Here is a 17,215-nt window from a genome sequence, read left to right as displayed (position 1 = left end):
ACCCAAGAGGTGGAGAAACAAAAACATATCAGGTTAGAGAATCTCTTTACAATGGTGAGCGGCAAAATCCTGCTTATTTTTTTATAGGGTTGAGAACATGAGTTAACCGCACAAATTTAAAGCGTAGCCATTTTGTGCGCACAGCTCTTGCATTCTAAACTTGAGCAAGACCCGTGACATACCGAGCAAGACCTTTTCAAGCCAAACGTCCTGCTCATGTCGACAGCCTTACTTTCCGGATGCACAATCTAATCTTCTATTGCATAACGTAGGACTCGTTTGCAAGAACATAAATTTTGCCTAGGGGATGCAGCCTGTTTCAATTTTGGCGATCAGCACTGTTGGTGAAGATGGTATATCCTGGTAACAGGAAATCTATGAGGCATTTCATGTCAAACTGCCTCTTGGCCTTATTCCATGAGTGCATCTTTTCTACTTCTAAAATGGACAAACACAATGTTTTTTTTTTTTTTCCCTTCTCTGTTACAATGAGGGGATAAACAAGGGGGAAAGAAACGCAATGTTTCAAGCTTTGAAAGAAACAAAAGTTAAAAAAAAGAGAGAGAGAAAAAAAACCCAAGAACAATATAAGATAATCAATCAAGGATGACATTGCTGAGAAGTAATGCTTTATTTCTTGAAGTCAAGAGAGTAGACAAAATCACTGCATAATTTATCAGAGCAAACACAAACCCAAACATCCAAAAGAAGAAAAAAAAAATCCTAAAAGTATCACAAGCATAGAGGGCAAAATCCGTAAAAATCTCACAGCACAGTAATAACCATGGCGATTGCAGAGGGTTGTTTCCGTAATTCCATACAAGAACAGCCTATGAGTGTAGAAGCTGATCTTTTGACATGCTTGAAATCAGAATCCTGAAAAGGGTTAATCCTAGTTTTGCTGGATTCAGTGTGCGCACTTGCGTGCTCTGGATGGTGAATGGCGCAAGGCTAATTCTACTGAGTGGATCCAGCAATTAATAAAGAGAGAAATATAGAGAATCAAATCAGAAACCGAGAGAAACCGCCCGTGACCGAAACAAAAGATAAAGAGGAACTCACAGGCTGGTTCAGATCCACAGAGAACAGCAAAGACTGGCAGATTTCAGCCAAAATTACCCGGCAGGAACTGATGGAAAGCGTGGAGAGTTCTGTCAGAATTTAGATGAAGCAGAGAGGAAAGGTTCTTTAAATATGAAGATGTCTTACAAAATTTCCACTCTCTGATAACACTAATTTAAGGTGACATACAGACGCAAGAAACAGCATCCTGTGAGGAAGTCATGCATCAGCTTCAGATTCTTGCCCTGATTCTATCATCAACCTGTAGCAGCCCCTGTCCCCCTAATAAGGCCAGTAGTCACGATTACCTGGCTTTTTCACCAAGATCTGATTGTATTCAGGCCGTGATGTCTGTAGAAGATCTTGACCGTCAGTAAATAATTCATTGGTGAATCTAGGACAAACATCAGAGTAAAGCAGATGCAATAATTTATAGCACGAGATTGAGAGCCCATATGGTACACCTCTTGTTTTCTGCTCTTGTTTCAAAAACCCAAGAAGACAAAATGAACTAGACTGGAAATCATCTCAAAAGAAACCCTTTTGTTTTTAAATTGTTTTGCAAAATATTTAGAGCTTTTGGTAGCAATGATTTATTGCTTCTGACTCCGTTAATAGTGAAAACAAAAGCAAGGAATAGGATATGTTTTCTGCCAATGCTATCTTTAACATTAATCTCCGTGTAGTTCACTAATTTGTATAGAAAACAATAACACAAAAACAAGAATAATACCAAACAGGTCCAAATTAACATCAAGTCATATAGCTTTGAATGTCAGGATGGGCAACCATGCAGTGAACTCCCTTTAAAAAAAAGAATTCATCATTAATAGATCTAACTAAGAACATAAATATAGAGCCAATCAGATGCCTTAAAACTTCATTCTAGTTCGAGCATGAGCAATCTCATTCATGCATTGAAAGGAATAGCACCAACAAGGTGCACAAAATTACTCTTCTCAATAACAAATTAAAGAGTCCTGATAGCTCTGTGCTACCTTTGCTGATATTTGATGTGATTCAAACTCTTTCAGACATCTATTATGAGCATGGGGATGACATTTGTGTATCCGGAGAGTCCACCACTGTATAGGGCTGCAAAATAGTCTATCATGCTAATTTCTACAAACACTCCCAGGATAGACCCATCTACTAGTCAACCTCATTATTTGGGCTTTGAAGCCTGTAAGATTTTACCTATTATGAAGGTTCAGATCAAGCCCTTCTTCCTTATTAGATCTAAGATATCCTTTTTAGCTAACTTTTTTGAGACTATAGTAGACCTTATCTTTGCTTCCTAATTGAATTAAAATGTCTTGATTCCGGAGGATTGATTATATAGCTACTAGTCACTGCAAGCTTATATTCCTCTTCTTTGTATTGATGATCAGAGTGTTCATAGAAATCCACCTGGTTTGAAAATTTTAAAACTGACTGAGAACCCTGTCATGGCTGTGATAGTGCAAACATGAGCTAAATTGCATAAAGTTGTAGGCAAGGCAGATGTATTTGTATAGTGACATCTCCATACCATTCATGCTGGTCCAAATCACTGCTTATCAGGCTATAATTATGCATATCTAACTGATAGATAGTATACAGAATGATGCATAATGGCATAAGGTTATATAGTACTTTCCCATTTTAAACTCATGCCAGACCATTCATAAAGTCTTCTTTCTATTCAAGACAGATTGGAACCATCCTCTTTGCTTTTATTTTTTTTGTCTTATTGCTGTAATAGTTGCTTGTTTTATTCTATTTGGAGGACCAATCTAGAGAGTGGACAAGGTAATGGTAGAAATATCATTGTTTTACATTGAACCCAAGGTTAGATTATTAGAATGTTAATCAACAGATAGCATATGAGCTCGCCATAATACTGTTTAATGCTTTAAGTACCAGTACTGAACTCCATATTTGTTTGATACCAGGTTGCTATCATGCTGATAGAGTAATTACTAACATTTTATGTTGGACTGTGAGGGCACCGCTCTTGGTACACTACAAATCCAATTTGCTTGATTCTTATTTGTCTTTTTTCTGTTTAGTTGATTTATTCTATTGTTCTAATAGTTTTTGGTGTCAGTTTTCCCATCTTTAATGGCTTTTCAGGATTCCATGACCTACAACATCAAAAAACCTATAACATAAGGTCAATTAGGATCCAATATAGTATGATTTGGAATAATTTAAAGAAATGAAAAATGATTTTAGTAAAATACTCTATTTATCAATCACAACATGAAGAATAAAGTCATAAAAATTACGAAGGAAGCAAGCAAAACACATCCAATTCACTTCCTTCAGCCAATATCATCCTGATATCACATCTAATATCATCCTAATGGCCGCCTTCTAATAGTCTGCTTCTTACAAGCCTAGCCACCCAATAATCTGCTTCTTAATATCATCCCTTGGATAGGTACCCTATTCACTGCTTCAAAAGGATCTGTTACCTTGTCAGTTTGGTTGCCCTTTTGGCAACATGTTTGAGGGTTCTTGCCCTTATTTACCCCATCTCTCTGGCTCCCTTGAGTAGCCTGGCTCGCCACTCTAACTGCTACTAGCCCCCTAGTTGGCATAGTGCTTTTACAACCCATCGAGTCTCTGTGTCGCAACCACCATCTACCCCAAGTATCTAATGATCGAATTGTTCATCGAATTCCTCTGAATGGCCATCATCTCCTCCACCCCCACCTGCCCCTAGCCAGCCTTCATGTTCTCATCTACCCAAAAATACACCCTTGCTGGCTCTGCTAAGAATCTAGCTAGTCTAAGAGGATCATCTGGCTCATCCAACTTTAGGTCACCCTAGTTGGACTAGTCTTCGAGCCAGCCTGCCATTGGATCTTGAACTTTTCATCTTGTTGCTTAGCAATGAACTTCAATTTCAACATCAGATTGTAGGTCACATATACTCTGGCCTTGCCTGCATGAGGTTGTTCCTCTGTTTGCTGTGGATGAGAACAAATATGGATTAATTCTGCTCCCACCACTAGATTAGACAATCTAGGAGAGTATCTGGACTAACAATCATTCTCAAGTTTTCTTGCTAATGTGCCATAGTAGAGCCACCACTAGCACAAATGTTGCATATAACCCTCAATTTCAGATCAAAACACAATACTGGGAACTAGTTCATGATAATATTCGATCATTCTTGCATTTTCCAGCAATTGCTCTCATCTCAGGCAAAGTGTCCAGGGCTTCTTTAAATGGTTTGTCTGCCAAGACACCAACAAGACTAATGACACCCTATTGAAGGGTTGACTAACTGCAGTATTAGTTGTAGAATTCTAGTTACTAAATTTTAAGTTACCCCATCTATATAAAAGGTGACTGTGATTGTATCTAATTGGAGCCTGTACATAATATTTCTGAAAAAATATAAAGTTGTGATCAATATTGCATGGACACAAATAAGAAATATGAATTTTGACACATCTGAGTGTTTGAGCCAACAAGAGAGAAAAATTGCGATACAAGAATACAAAAATAAAATTTAATTTAACTAAATTGAAATTTTTAATATCTTTAAATATTGGTTGTTTGAATATTAGAAAAACATTAACAATATATTGTTTTTTAAGGTCTTTCAATATTTAAGTTTCTCATTCAAACTTCCTAAATTAACTTAAGGATGCAACAAAATAAAATTTTTGAAAGTTATTTGAATCCTATATCCTTGACCAATCTCTAGAAGTAACAAATACTCATTGCCAATGTTAAAATTAAGGGTCAAACTCATTGTTGGAAGAGTTCTGCTCTTTGCTAATCTATAAAGGTGGCAATGAAAAACTGTCATAAGTATCCAGGTATCTAGTACATATTTGATTTGGATACATATCCAACATGGATTTTTGGAGTTGGACGCAAGTGTTCCAATAACACATGCTTTAATAGCTGCAACATGTTCTCATTTGTTGCAGGCACCAGAATTTATTTGCATACAACATAGAATGGAGGTTGATTCCCAGGGATCTTGTTTTAAGGACCGTAAACTCTGAAGATCAAAATAAGAGTTGGGGAAGAATTGTGAAGAGACTAGATAGCTAGTCAAGGAGCATATATCATTATCATTTCCATTTCTAGGACAATCCTTGTAATTTACTTGTGAAATTTCACACCATTTTGACTTCTTTCTACATTTATGAAGATCCTATGAAATTTTTTATGAGTTTGGAAAAAGAAAAAGGGAGAAGAGGAGTCAAATGTTGAAAGCTTACATAATCATTGTTTTTTCATTAAGAAAAGATGGTTAAACCATCACCCATTCATTCAACAAGCATAATACCTTGCTGTTGTATTATTGCCTCAAATCTTTTCTATTATATATGTTAAAAAAATAAAAAAACTTTGTGCTATTGCTCCCACTGGTGAACAACATGATTTCATGCTGATGTAATTGTTGTGTGCTAGTGAATAATATATACTCTTGTTCGCTAAGGACCATATGAAAGTCAGTAGAGGATCATCAAAATTATATGATGGTTTCTTGGTACCAAATTGATGTATATATCTTGTTACATTTGTAAGATGATGCAGCTTTCTCACACAGCAGAATGCTAAACAAAATGATAATAGGGCAGACTCAATGAAAAACAAGACAAGATAATACTTAGGTGCAAATATTAACTTGCCCGACTTTACATCTTTATGCGAAGTTTGTCATGTTAACTACAACAGAACCAACTAAGAACTTTCACAAACAAAGAAGCAAAAATTCCATAGATAATTGCAAGCATGGGATCTCACTCAATCATTTATATGTCAAAATAGTTTCCGCACAAAATCTTCCTAATTCCAATCAGAAATTTCAAGCATTAGTGTTAGTACTCAACTTAAGTTCAAGCTATGAAGTCCTCAGTTGTTGCATTATATCAGGCTACAACTACCTTTTCAAGGATCTTCATTAGTGTTACCAATGCTTGATGCACTTTCATCTTTAGCTTTACCATTTGACAACTAATGGTTCATGGAGATCATCTAGTCCAAGCGTAGATATAAAAAGCCAAACTTTGGCTGTCCATCAGCTTCATCCAAAATTAGCCAAGATACTACTCTTTCCTTGCCTCTAGTCTAGCATAATACATGCATTAGGACATTGTCCCCATGAGAGGATTGTATTGCATGTTAACAACCTTTCCAACAATTGCTCTTTAAGTCCATTTATAAATGCATGATTTTGTTGATTGTGAGCCTTTAGAGCATAGTCGGCAGAATCATCCTGAACCAGGTGGTTTGGGAAGTACCGAGCCATATCGGCGGCGGACCGGCATGGTTCCGGCAACCGAAATAAAAAGCCGTCGGAGGGGGAAAAGGAGAAGAAAAGAGAGAAAAAGAGAGAACGAGTGGAGGAGGGAGGGAAAGGAGAGGAAGGAAGAGAGAGCGGAGGACGCGTGGAGGAGGTGGAGAAGGGGCTCTGCCTCCGGGTCCCTTGTTTCGAGCTCGCCGGCCTTCGCTGGACTTTGTCACCCTCCTTCTCTCTTCCTCCTCTCTCCCCTTCTCTCTCTCTCTTTTTCTCTCTCTCGTTCTCCCTCTCCCCGCCTCTTCTACTGTGTCGGTATGAACCCAGCATGGAACGGTACAGGGGAGTACTGACCTATGTTGCCAAGCAACCAGTCCGGGCTTCGGTTCCGGCACAGCAGACCTTGCTTTAGAGTTTCCTCTTTCTACATAAACACAATCAATTTCAACTCCACATAACAACGTGTACCATGATAACCAGCCTCCATGCACACACAAGTGATACCCAACTAACCATGCCCCCGAACATAGCCCCAAGATCAAGTTAAAGAGAAGCTAGCCTTCATGTTATAATCTTAGGGTTTGAGACAGACAAACAAAAGCACGAAAGAAAGATGAAGACTATTCTTTCTAACGGAAACTTCTCTTTTCAATTATGATCCATAATCATAATAACAAGACTTATGAATAATCTATAAATCCTTTTGATGCCGGACCAAATTTAAAATGGAAGCAGAAGAAGAAGAGAAGAGAAGGAGGAAGAAGAAGAGAAGAGGAGAAGGAAGGAGGAGAAAGGAGAGGAAACGTGGGGAAAAAATTCTTAATTCTTCATTAACCCTAATCAACATAAAAGTTCCCTTAAATAGGGCCCATAAGAACAATTAAAATAAACCCCTTACAAAATAAACCCACAAATAAGCCCTAAAATGCAAATAAGCCCAGAATAAAATAAACCACAAATAAACCCTAAACAAATAAACCCAGAAATAAAATAAACAAATATGCAAATAAATGGGGACCTAGCTGATGTCCCCATCAACTCCTCCCGGGTGAGAAAAACTCGACCCCGTCGAGTGTAATCGGGTCGGCTGTCGTACTGCTCCAGAAGATCCGGGTCAAGGCGCTGCAACTCAGCTCGCGAAATCCACGACACATCTGATTCGGGTCGACCTTTCCACCGAACAAGGTAACGTTGGTAGCTTCCTCTCCTGGTAGATATAACCTGCTCATCTAATATATGTTCTATGTGTTCTCTGCGTGCATGAAACTGTGGAGGTGGAGGCTCACTAGCAGGTGCTAGATCAGGGTGATCAACAACAGTGGATGTATCAACAAAAGGGTCAGAAGGAATGAATGTTGATTTCTTGTATGGGACTAAATCTTCAATATTAAATGTCGCACTAATCCCATAGTCTTCAGGAAGATCTACAACATACGCATTCGAACTGATTTTCTTTAGACTTTGAACGGTCCCGCACTACGAGATTGCAACTTTTTGAACGTCCCCGAAGGAAGTCGTTCAGGTCTAATTCTTACCATGACTGAATCGCCTACATTTAATTCTTTATAACGTCTGTGCAAATCAGCAAGGATTTATATTTTAAGTTATAGAGTGAATATGTTTGCTGATCTCCTGATGCAATGAATGCAGGTGTGAAGCAAATGATTGTGCAGACTCAGAGGACTCTATGTTGATGAGACATGGGAATCAAGGTCTATGGGTGCCTAGGTTTATATCCATGCACCACTTCAAAAGGACTCATGCCCTAAGGTCCTATTGACCGAACTATTATATGAAAACTCGGGCAGTTGGTAACACGAGATCCCAAGTCCTAGCATGCTCACCTACCAACATCTTAAAGGATTCCCTAGACTTCGTGTTGACAACTTCGGTCTGGCCATCAGTTTGGGGATGATAGGCAGAGAAAAATTTCTTAATTTGGTATCCATCATATGCCAAAGAGTTTTCCAAAAATAGACTCATGAATTTACATCCCTATCGGACACAATAGATTTTGGGAGGCCATGTAGTCGAACAACGTCGTCAAAATAGAGTTTCGCAATCCTAGAAGCATCGGAAGTCTTAGAACACGGGGGAAAATGAGCCCATTTTAGAGAATCGATCAACCACTACAAAAATGAATCGTGTTTGGTCGGAGGTACGTGGAAGCCTAACACAAAATCCATGCTAACATCTTTGCCACGGACAATCAGGAACAGGTAGTGGAGTGAAAGCCCAGTGTTCTGTTTACGTTGTTTGGCTAGTTGCATGTGCGACACTGAGCGACGATTTTGGCCACGTCTCTCTTGAGACTCGGCCAAGAAGAAACGTCTTTCCACCATTTCAATGTTTTGTCTCTCCCGAAATGCCCAGACAGTCCTCCAGCGTGTACTTCCCATACTAGAAAATCTCTCAAAGAAGTTCGAAAAATACACAATCGGTCGGAGCGAAAGAGATAATCATCTTGTAAAAAGAAATCATCGTGCTCTCTCTCTACTCCATCTCGTAAGGTCAGGTATACATCACTAAAATCGGGACAGGTGGTATATTGTTCCCTGATCCTTTCAAAACCAATTACTTCAGTGCTCATCACGGATAGGAGGAAGATCCGTCGACTGAGCGCATCAGCAGCCTTGTTCTCAACTCCAGCTTTATGTTTCAGCACAAAAGTATAGGCTTGCAGAAACTCAATCCATCGGCCGTGTCGAAGGTTTAGTTTCTTTTGAGAATTGAGATACTTTAAAGCCTCATGGTCTGAATACAGGACAAATTCTTGCGGTAGCAAATAGTGTCGCCAATGTCGCAAAGTTTGCACTACCGCATAGAATTCCTTATCATAGGTGGAATAACGCAACCTGCCGTCACTTAACTTTTCGCTAAAGAACGCGACAGGGTGACCTTCTTGGCTTAACACGCCACCTATGCCAACGCCAGAGGCATCACATGCGACCTCGAATACCTTAGTGAAATCGGGAAGGCGCAAGGACAGGTGCTTCGGTCATCCTATGCTTAATATCTTTAAATGCTTGGGATGCCGACTTAGTCCAGATAAAGTCTCCTTTCTTCATGCAATCTGTAATGGGAGACATTATCGAACTAAAATTTCGAATGAAGCGACGATAGAAAGTAGCCAAACCATGAAAACTACGTACTTCTGCTAGGGTCTTGGGCTCAGGCCATTCGACTATCGCACTTACTTTTTCTGGATCAGCGGAGACACCCTTGGAAGACACTATGAACCCTAAGAAAGTGACGTGATTAGTCAGGAAGGCACACTTCTTAGGGTTTGCAAAGAAGCTTTCGTTCCGCAGGACATCACAAACTTGCCTTAAGTGTGAGAGATGGAGCTCTTGAGTTTGACTATAGATGAGGATGTCATCAAAATATACAACGACAAACTTATTCAAGAAAGGTCGAAAGATCTGTGTCATCACCCTCATAAAAGTACTTGGAGCATTTGTTAACCCGAAAGGCATTACTAATCATTCGCTAGAGTCCATCTTTGGTTTTGAATGCGGTTTTCCATTCATCCCCAGGACGAATCCGAATCTGGTGGTACCCACTCTTTTAGGTCGATCTTGGAAAAAACTGTAGCACCAGACATATAGTCTAAAAGGTCGTCCAGCCTCGGAATGGGAAAACGATACTTAACCGTGATTTTATTGATAGCACGGCTATCGACGCACATCCTCCAAGAGCCATCTTTCTTGGGAGTGAGGAGTGCAGGTACAGCACAGGGACTCAGACTCTCACGAATATATCCTCGAGTGAAGAGTTCGTCAACTTGACGTTTCAGTTCAGTATGCTCGTTTGGGTTGAGTCTATGATGGGGAAGATTGGCAATGACGCTCCAGGAATGAGATCAATTACGTGCTGGATATCACGCATCGGTGAAAGTGCAGCTGGAAGATCATTTGGGAAAACAGAGTGAAACTCTTCCAACAGGGGAACTACGGCGCCGGATGCTCGGTATTTTTCTCCACATTGATAAACTCTAGCCACAAGGGCGAACACAGGTGAGTGGCTTTCGATATCTTTCATTACCTCTTTCGATGTAATGATGTGAAGTGACTCGTCTTTTCGTGGTTGTAGCGCCCTTCTTCTCAGGGCCGGGCTCTCTAGGAGGCAATGAATTCAGTATAATTTTCCGACCCTGGAACATAAAACTACACGAATTTGACCGACCATGAAGTGTGACGTCTCTATCGTAATAACCAAGGTCTTCCTAGAATGACTTGACCTACGTCCATCGGAAGGCAGTCGCACCAAATCTCGTCTTTATAAGATAGGAATTGAATCGGGACAAGGCATCTTTCCGATACCGAAATGGACGTCTTATCTACCCAGGCTACTTTATATGGATTAGGATGAGGGGTAGATTTCAAAGCCAAGGCGAGAAACAACTCCAGATGCAATGGCGTTGATGCAACTCCCGCTATCAAATAAGATTTTGCATGTTTTACCATTGATCTTAATAAGTGTGTAAAATAGGGAGGTTCTACGCCAGTCTTGTTCGGTCTTCGTTTGGGCTAGCGTACACCTAACCACATGGAGCCTATGGTTTTGGTCATTCCTATCAGTGGGCTCATTTTGGTATTCAGTCTGAACAAACTCTAACCCGATCTTTTCATCTCCAAAGTCATCTACAAAATCCTCGATGTTCGATTCATAGACTTCTTCGACACATTCAGTATCCTGGGTTCCTGCTTCCAGTTCAGTCATTAAATAGGTCTTGGCATTACATTGGGACGCAATATGGCCAAACTTTGGCACCTGAAACACTGAGTTTGGTTTCTTAAGGGCGGGTTGGACCCTAATATGCCTTTTCCTTTATCAGTTTGATGTACTTTGAGCAGGCACCGGGAATGTCCTAGTCGGTGTTTGGCTAGAACCGGGCTGGGAAGGATGGTTGGAGAGTGGTCTGGGTTGTGGGAGATAGCTTTGATTAGGTCGGGCTCCTGGGGGTAAGAACTGAGAGTCGGTACGTCTCACTACAGGGACTCGTAAAAAAACTATCCACATCTTGAGCCAATTGGTATGCCTGGCCAAGGGTAGTAATCTCTCGGAGGATCAATTCTTTCTGGATCTCCTCGCGGAGTCCCGCCCGAAACCTAGAAAGAGTAACAGTCTCCTCTTCGATTACACCGCACCTCATGTGAAACTCCTCAAATCGTGCAATGTAATCGGCAACAGTTTGAAGTTCCTTGAGTTAGTTTCTGCCACCTATCCATAAGGCGTTGTCGGTAAGAGAATGACAGATACTTCTCATTCAGTTTTGCTTTCATATCCTCCCAAGTGGTGATGCGTGAAAGCCTCTGGGTCTCACGCCGATGTTCAACGTTATGCCAGTACCAGTGAGCTTGCCCAATAAGCTTCATTTTGGCAAACCGCACTTTTCTATCATCAGTCATATCGTACCACTCAAAATAATTATCCATGGCTGCTCTCCAATCAAGGTACACGCTCGGCTCTAATTGACCAGCAAATGTGGGGGCTTCTACTCGCACGGTACGAAGTAGTCGCTCGTCAAGATCGCGCTGGTGATCAGGATGAAGTTGGTTCCTAGGGGATGGGAAAAAGCTACAGGTGGTGTGGTCAAACCAAACTCGGGATAAGCTGCGATTGGGGTTGATGGTTCCGGAGTCCTAGGGTGTTGTACTAGAGCACGGATCTCACGTTTGAATTCGTCTTGATCAGCTCGTATTGCAGCTAATTGTTCCAAAATATCTTGTATAAACTCTGGGGTCCATGGTGGATAAAGGGGTCTGAGAGTCAGTGAGGAGGTACTCTCTACCACTACGGGTGGGCATACAGGAACTACTCTAGTTGGTGATATGATATGCAATGCTACTAATGAACGCCTAACTGACCAAATGTGATGCAGGACAACCTACTAATGCAACCTACTATGAATTCGGAAATCAGCAAATTTTCGCTAAAGTAACTTAAAATTAAATGTTACTAATTTGTACTTTGGTTATTTCAGAATTAAAGTAGAAAATTAGTCACTATAAGAAGTTAGCTTGCAAACACGTTTTACAGTCATTCAAAGTCCGAAAGTAATCTGATCTATGGATGTTGAGAATTATCCCATCGCTAAGGTGTGCTAATTTAATATTTAGATTTAAATGGTGGATAGAATGGGTGTGGTAGTAAATGTTCTAGGTTTTGCAGTTTGACAGGAAAATAAGTTTCAAAATAGGGCTGTCATGCAAGAGAACTAGAACATATTTAGATAAGCAAGCCCAAAGGAGGAAGAACCTATTATCTGTGGTGAATGCAGTTGACCAAAATCGTCTGCTCATGGAGTCTCGAACACGAAGTTGGCGTCGGGCAGAGCTAGCTGGAGTTGTGGACCTGGATCTACAGCACAAGGCTTCCTGGGCTGTTGAAATGGGCTGAAGAACACTCTGGATTGGGCCTGAAACAGGGCCTGCGGCCAAGGGCCTTGGGCCGCGCTCAAATCACGGTGCACGGGCCTGGGCTGGCGGCCTGCCGAGGACAACTGGGCCAAGCCGGTCGGGCTCAGATGTGGCCTGATGCCACCTCTCGGCTGGCAGCCTGGCACACAGGGATGTCCTGATCGCGGATGAGAGCTGGATGGGAGCGGCTCGGACGAAGGCTCGGTGATGGGCGCTGCAAGCGGTCCGTCCGGAGTAGGCAGCGGCCAACGGCGCACGGCGGCAGTGGTGGAGCACACGGGCGCGGGGAAGGATGCAGCGGTGGTGGCAACCGAGCGGTCGCGGAAGCGGCGGGGACGGCGACGGCGAGGCGGCGGCAGGAGACGGCGCGGGCGGAGGCGGCGAAGGGTATGCAGGTGGTGCGGCTCGGCGGGGAGGGCGTCGTCGGGGCTCGGTGACGGTCGGCTTCGATCGTCGGCGGTCGGCCGCGGGAAAGAGGCGCCCGAAGGAGGCGTCGCACGGCGGCGGTGGACTCGTTGGGGTTCGGCGACACGGCGGAGACGGTGGAGGTGACGAAGGCGGAGCGGCTGGAGGCGGCGCTGCAGACTGAGCTCGGCGACGGCGGCGAAGGAAGCGGCGGAAACCCCTAGGGTTTCCTTCGGCAGAGACAGAGGTTAGTTTTTTTTTTTTTTGGGAACACGTGCAGGTCACGTGATCCTACGGGATTTTTTTTTTTTTTTGAACCTTAACGGGTTCGGGTTATCGGTTTCGGGTTTCGGATGAAACCCGCTCCGATAACTGTAAAGACCAGCACGTGCAGATCACGTGAATTTTTTTTTTTATATACTTGTTGGATGTGGACCCGGGCTAACGGGTTTTGGGTAACGGGTTTAGACTTACCCGTTACCTACTTCGTCTTCAACCTCCCGATTGATTCGGAAGAACGGTCCGGTCGCTTCGGCGGTGGTTGCGGAACGGCCGAACGGCGTGGCGACGAAGCTTGCGGCCGCAGCTCCATGGTCGGAGGCAACAGGCGGCGGCCGGTCGTGGCGGCGGCTGGGATCCCCCTGTGCGCGGTGGTCGGCGGGTGCGTCGACAGTGCCGAGGGACAATGCTGAAAATTGTTCGGCGACGCCCTTCTTCTTTCCGGCAGCGGGAGTCACTCGTGGCCCTTCGACACGCTCCGGTGTCCGTGGTCGAGGTACGGCGTAGTACTCGTGCGGCCACAGGAATCCGGGGATCCGGCGACGCTCGGCCATACACCGGTTGACAGTGGTTGCAGGTGGTGGGGGCAGCGGCGTTGCAGGAAGGGGTCCGGCGGAGCTGTTGGAAATAGGTGGTTGCTGCGGGGAGGGGCACGGTGGGACTGCTTGGCCACGGGGAAGATTTCCCTTTTTTTTCTTTTTTAACACTGACAGAGAGAGAAGAGGAAACCGAGAGAAGCCCGGTGACCTAGGGGTTGTTCCCCTCTGTCCCTCCTTGTGAGACCCGAGAGAGCGAGAGATCTTTTGTTTTTTTTTTTTTTTTGTTTTGAAACCGAGGGATTGTTCCCCTCTATTCCTTCTTGTGACAACTGAGAGAGCGAGGGACCCCTTTTTCTGGTGAGCAGAACTGATGGAAGGATGACCCTGATCTTGTTGTTGATGGGAACCGGAGGAAAGAAAGATTGTTGTTGGATCGGGGCTTTGGCAATAGAAGCAAAACCAATTGCTCTGATACCAAGTTGATGCCGGACCAAATTTAAAATGGAAGCAGAAGAAGAAGAGAAGAGAAGGAGGAAGAAGAAGAGAAGAAGGAGAAGGAAGGAGGAGAAAGGAGAGGAAAACGTGGGGGAAAGAAATTCTTAATTCTTCATTAACCCTAATCAACATAAAAGTTTCCTATAAATAGGGCCCAATAAGAACAATTAAAATAAAACCCCTTACACAAAATAGAACCCACAAATAAGCCCTAAAAATGCAAATGAGTCCAGAAATAAAATAAACCATAAATAAACCCCTAAATGCAAATAAACTCAGAAATAAAATAAACAAATATGCAAATAAGATGGGGACCTAGCTGATGTCCCCATCACCTTTCTCACCATTCATTCCTCCATCCTCAATATCTATGGCGAATTCAAGTAGATGGTTGAAACCTATTCTTTCTAAATATGGATGTGTTTGGATGTCCCAAAAGATCATAATGTTTTAGGATTTTTCGAACTACTACTTATGATTTTGTAATGTCAATATGTGATGAAATTTCAAAAGCATCCTAAAATCATCAAATTAAAAATTTCCACTTAAGTAGAGATTTTCAAAAAACATGTTTTTCTCTTCATATTATCTTCAAATACCTCCATTTTTGAAGTTCCTTTGTCTAAGAAATAAACACGATGAAGACAATCTCAACTTTAAAGTCCAAACATTTCAAATCATGAAAAAGAATGAAATCATAATTTTTACTAAAACCTGCAAACGCAGCCTATACAGACCAAATATTCATAAAAAATCCTATACAAACTCCTGACCAACTCCAACAAGACTAATACATAAATTATCTCATAGAGGAATTCAAGAGCACTTCAAACAAACCCAAAGACAATTTTTTATTAATTTAAACTTTTCAAGTAGGAAGACGTCAGCATTGAAGCCAAATCCAACTTAAGGAAATTTTCTTTTATCAATACCTAAATGGCAATTTCCTGGTACCCAAGTCAAATAATTCATCTCATGAAATGAATTTCTATCCAAAATCCACATCCCAAAACCCATTCACAGTTGAGTAACATAAATTTCATTAACTGCACGAAAAACTCCTGCCACATTCAATCTCAAAAATAAATAAGTAAATAAATAGATAAATAATAAAAGAGAAGACGAGAAATAAAATTCGAAGATTCTCAATTCACAGTTAAAACCGGATAGGCATCTATAGTTAGTAACTTTGTCTATATTTCCTTTTAAATTGGGTGAGAAATCCCAAAACCTAAGGAATATTGATTCGTTCTAAATTCACATTAAGCTGTCACCTTTCACGAGAACTCGATCAAAGAAGTAAAGGTCCAAATAAATCACAAATAAATTTCTTATTTTAAGGTATTTTATCTTCTTATTGGTATCAGCACCCTCACCAGATCTTTAAAAATGAGGAAGGCGATGAAGAAGAAGAGGAAGAAGAGGATCTCGAATTCGGCCAAGCGGACGAAGGCGAACACCGCGCCCACCGCCCTCGTCAGCAGCGACTCCCGCCGGACCCCGCCGCCGCCGCCCCGCCTCGGCATCGCCGCCTTATCGGAATTTTTCCTCAGCTTCCACGCCAACAGAGTAGAATATCGCTTCTCGCCGGTGGACTGTGTCACGGACAGGCTGTTATAACTAAACCCAAAAGCGTCGGCGATGCGCTGGGGTTTCTCGAATTTACCCTTTAATTAGTTCCCGCAAAAGAAAAAATACATCATAACTATTGGCATGTAAAGTTTAATAAGAATTATTACTAAAAATAACATTAAATTATCTAACTACTTCACTTTGGAATGGGACCATCTCTTGATGGTCAAACAGGTGGATGCGAAGGAAATCCAACATCCAAAGAAGATAAAATTAGTCATGCACTCTTCTCACCATTGACCATATATTACCATTGCAATGTATCACAACAAACATCATTTCACTTTGCTTCATCTTTTCAATATCCATATGTATTCAATCTTACCTCCTCCCAAATCCCCTCTGCAATTAGAACCTATATAAGTTTGTGATATAATAAATTTAATTTATTTTTTAACTACGAATTTGCACCGTAATGATATAGTAATGGTGTTGAAGTAGGGCTACAATTTGAGCATTTGGGTCAAGTTGAAGGGAACTTTCCCTTATCTAGACTTCACTTGGATCCAACTTGGACTTGTGGGGTCATAAGTTGGGACATAAACTTGACCTAGTTAAATTATGTATTAGCTTATGGAATTTGAGAAGTTACTAGTTAGTTCTCTAGTCTTAGTTTCTAATTCTGTTTGGCTTTCTAGTTCTCTCTCTAGTATCTCATTCTTCTTTTTTGAGAGAGAATGAGAGAGACCCACCTAACTGTTACGCTTGCCCCAAATTCTTGAAGATGCATACTCAAACCTAGAACCTTTGCTTACTAAGCTTCTAGTTCTTCTTAGTTAGCTTTTAGTTTAATATTTGTTGGGTTTTTATTTTCTACTTTCATCGGGTCACTTTGAAGGTAGCATTGGCACCTTTCATATGCATCAACTACTATATGTTCCAAAATTGCTTACAGATCCTGTTAATCAAAAATGGAAAAAAGAATATTGAAGCTCAAATGATGGAACTAAGACAAAAATGGTAACATCCTCTAGAGAAAAAATTTCATGAAGCAACTCATTGAACAACTAGATGCTCAAGAAGTGTAAGAATTAGGCCAATTGGGCCTGACCTGGACCAAAGTCGGCAAGCCCAACCGACTTGATTCAAATTTCAAAAAAAAAAAAAAGAAAAAGAAAAAAAGAGGGGAT

General features: G+C 41.7%; 1 protein-coding gene across 1 annotated transcript; it reads right to left on the bottom strand.

The window, feature by feature from the left end:
- Nucleotides 1-1,160: 1,160 nt before the first annotated feature.
- On the bottom strand, nt 1,161-16,041 carry LOC103709389. The gene is made up of 2 exons (XM_039122966.1): nt 15,830-16,041; nt 1,161-1,413 (listed from the first exon to the last, which is right to left on the bottom strand). The coding sequence occupies exons 1-2, from the start codon at nt 15,977-15,979 to the stop codon at nt 1,345-1,347; spliced, it is 219 nt and encodes a 72-aa protein (XP_038978894.1). The 5' UTR covers nt 15,980-16,041; the 3' UTR covers nt 1,161-1,344.
- Between the last annotated feature and the right edge of the window lie 1,174 nt (nt 16,042-17,215).

The sequence above is a fragment of the Phoenix dactylifera genome, unplaced genomic scaffold (genome assembly GCF_009389715.1).
Source record: "Phoenix dactylifera cultivar Barhee BC4 unplaced genomic scaffold, palm_55x_up_171113_PBpolish2nd_filt_p 001910F, whole genome shotgun sequence".
In the NCBI taxonomy this organism is placed as follows: Eukaryota; Viridiplantae; Streptophyta; class Magnoliopsida; order Arecales; family Arecaceae; genus Phoenix; species Phoenix dactylifera.
Note: the sequence above shows the minus strand (reverse complement) of the source record. Positions and strands in the feature narration are given on the sequence as shown.

Coding starts and splice junctions, on each gene's coding strand:
- LOC103709389 (XM_039122966.1), bottom strand. CDS start 15,979: ATGCCGAGGCGGGGCGGCGGCGGCGGGGTCCGGCGGGAGTCGCTGCTG. Junction 1,414..15,829: donor TCCTCATTTTTAAAGATCTG/GTGAGGGTGCTG, acceptor GATCTTCTACAG/ACATCACGGCCTGAATACAA.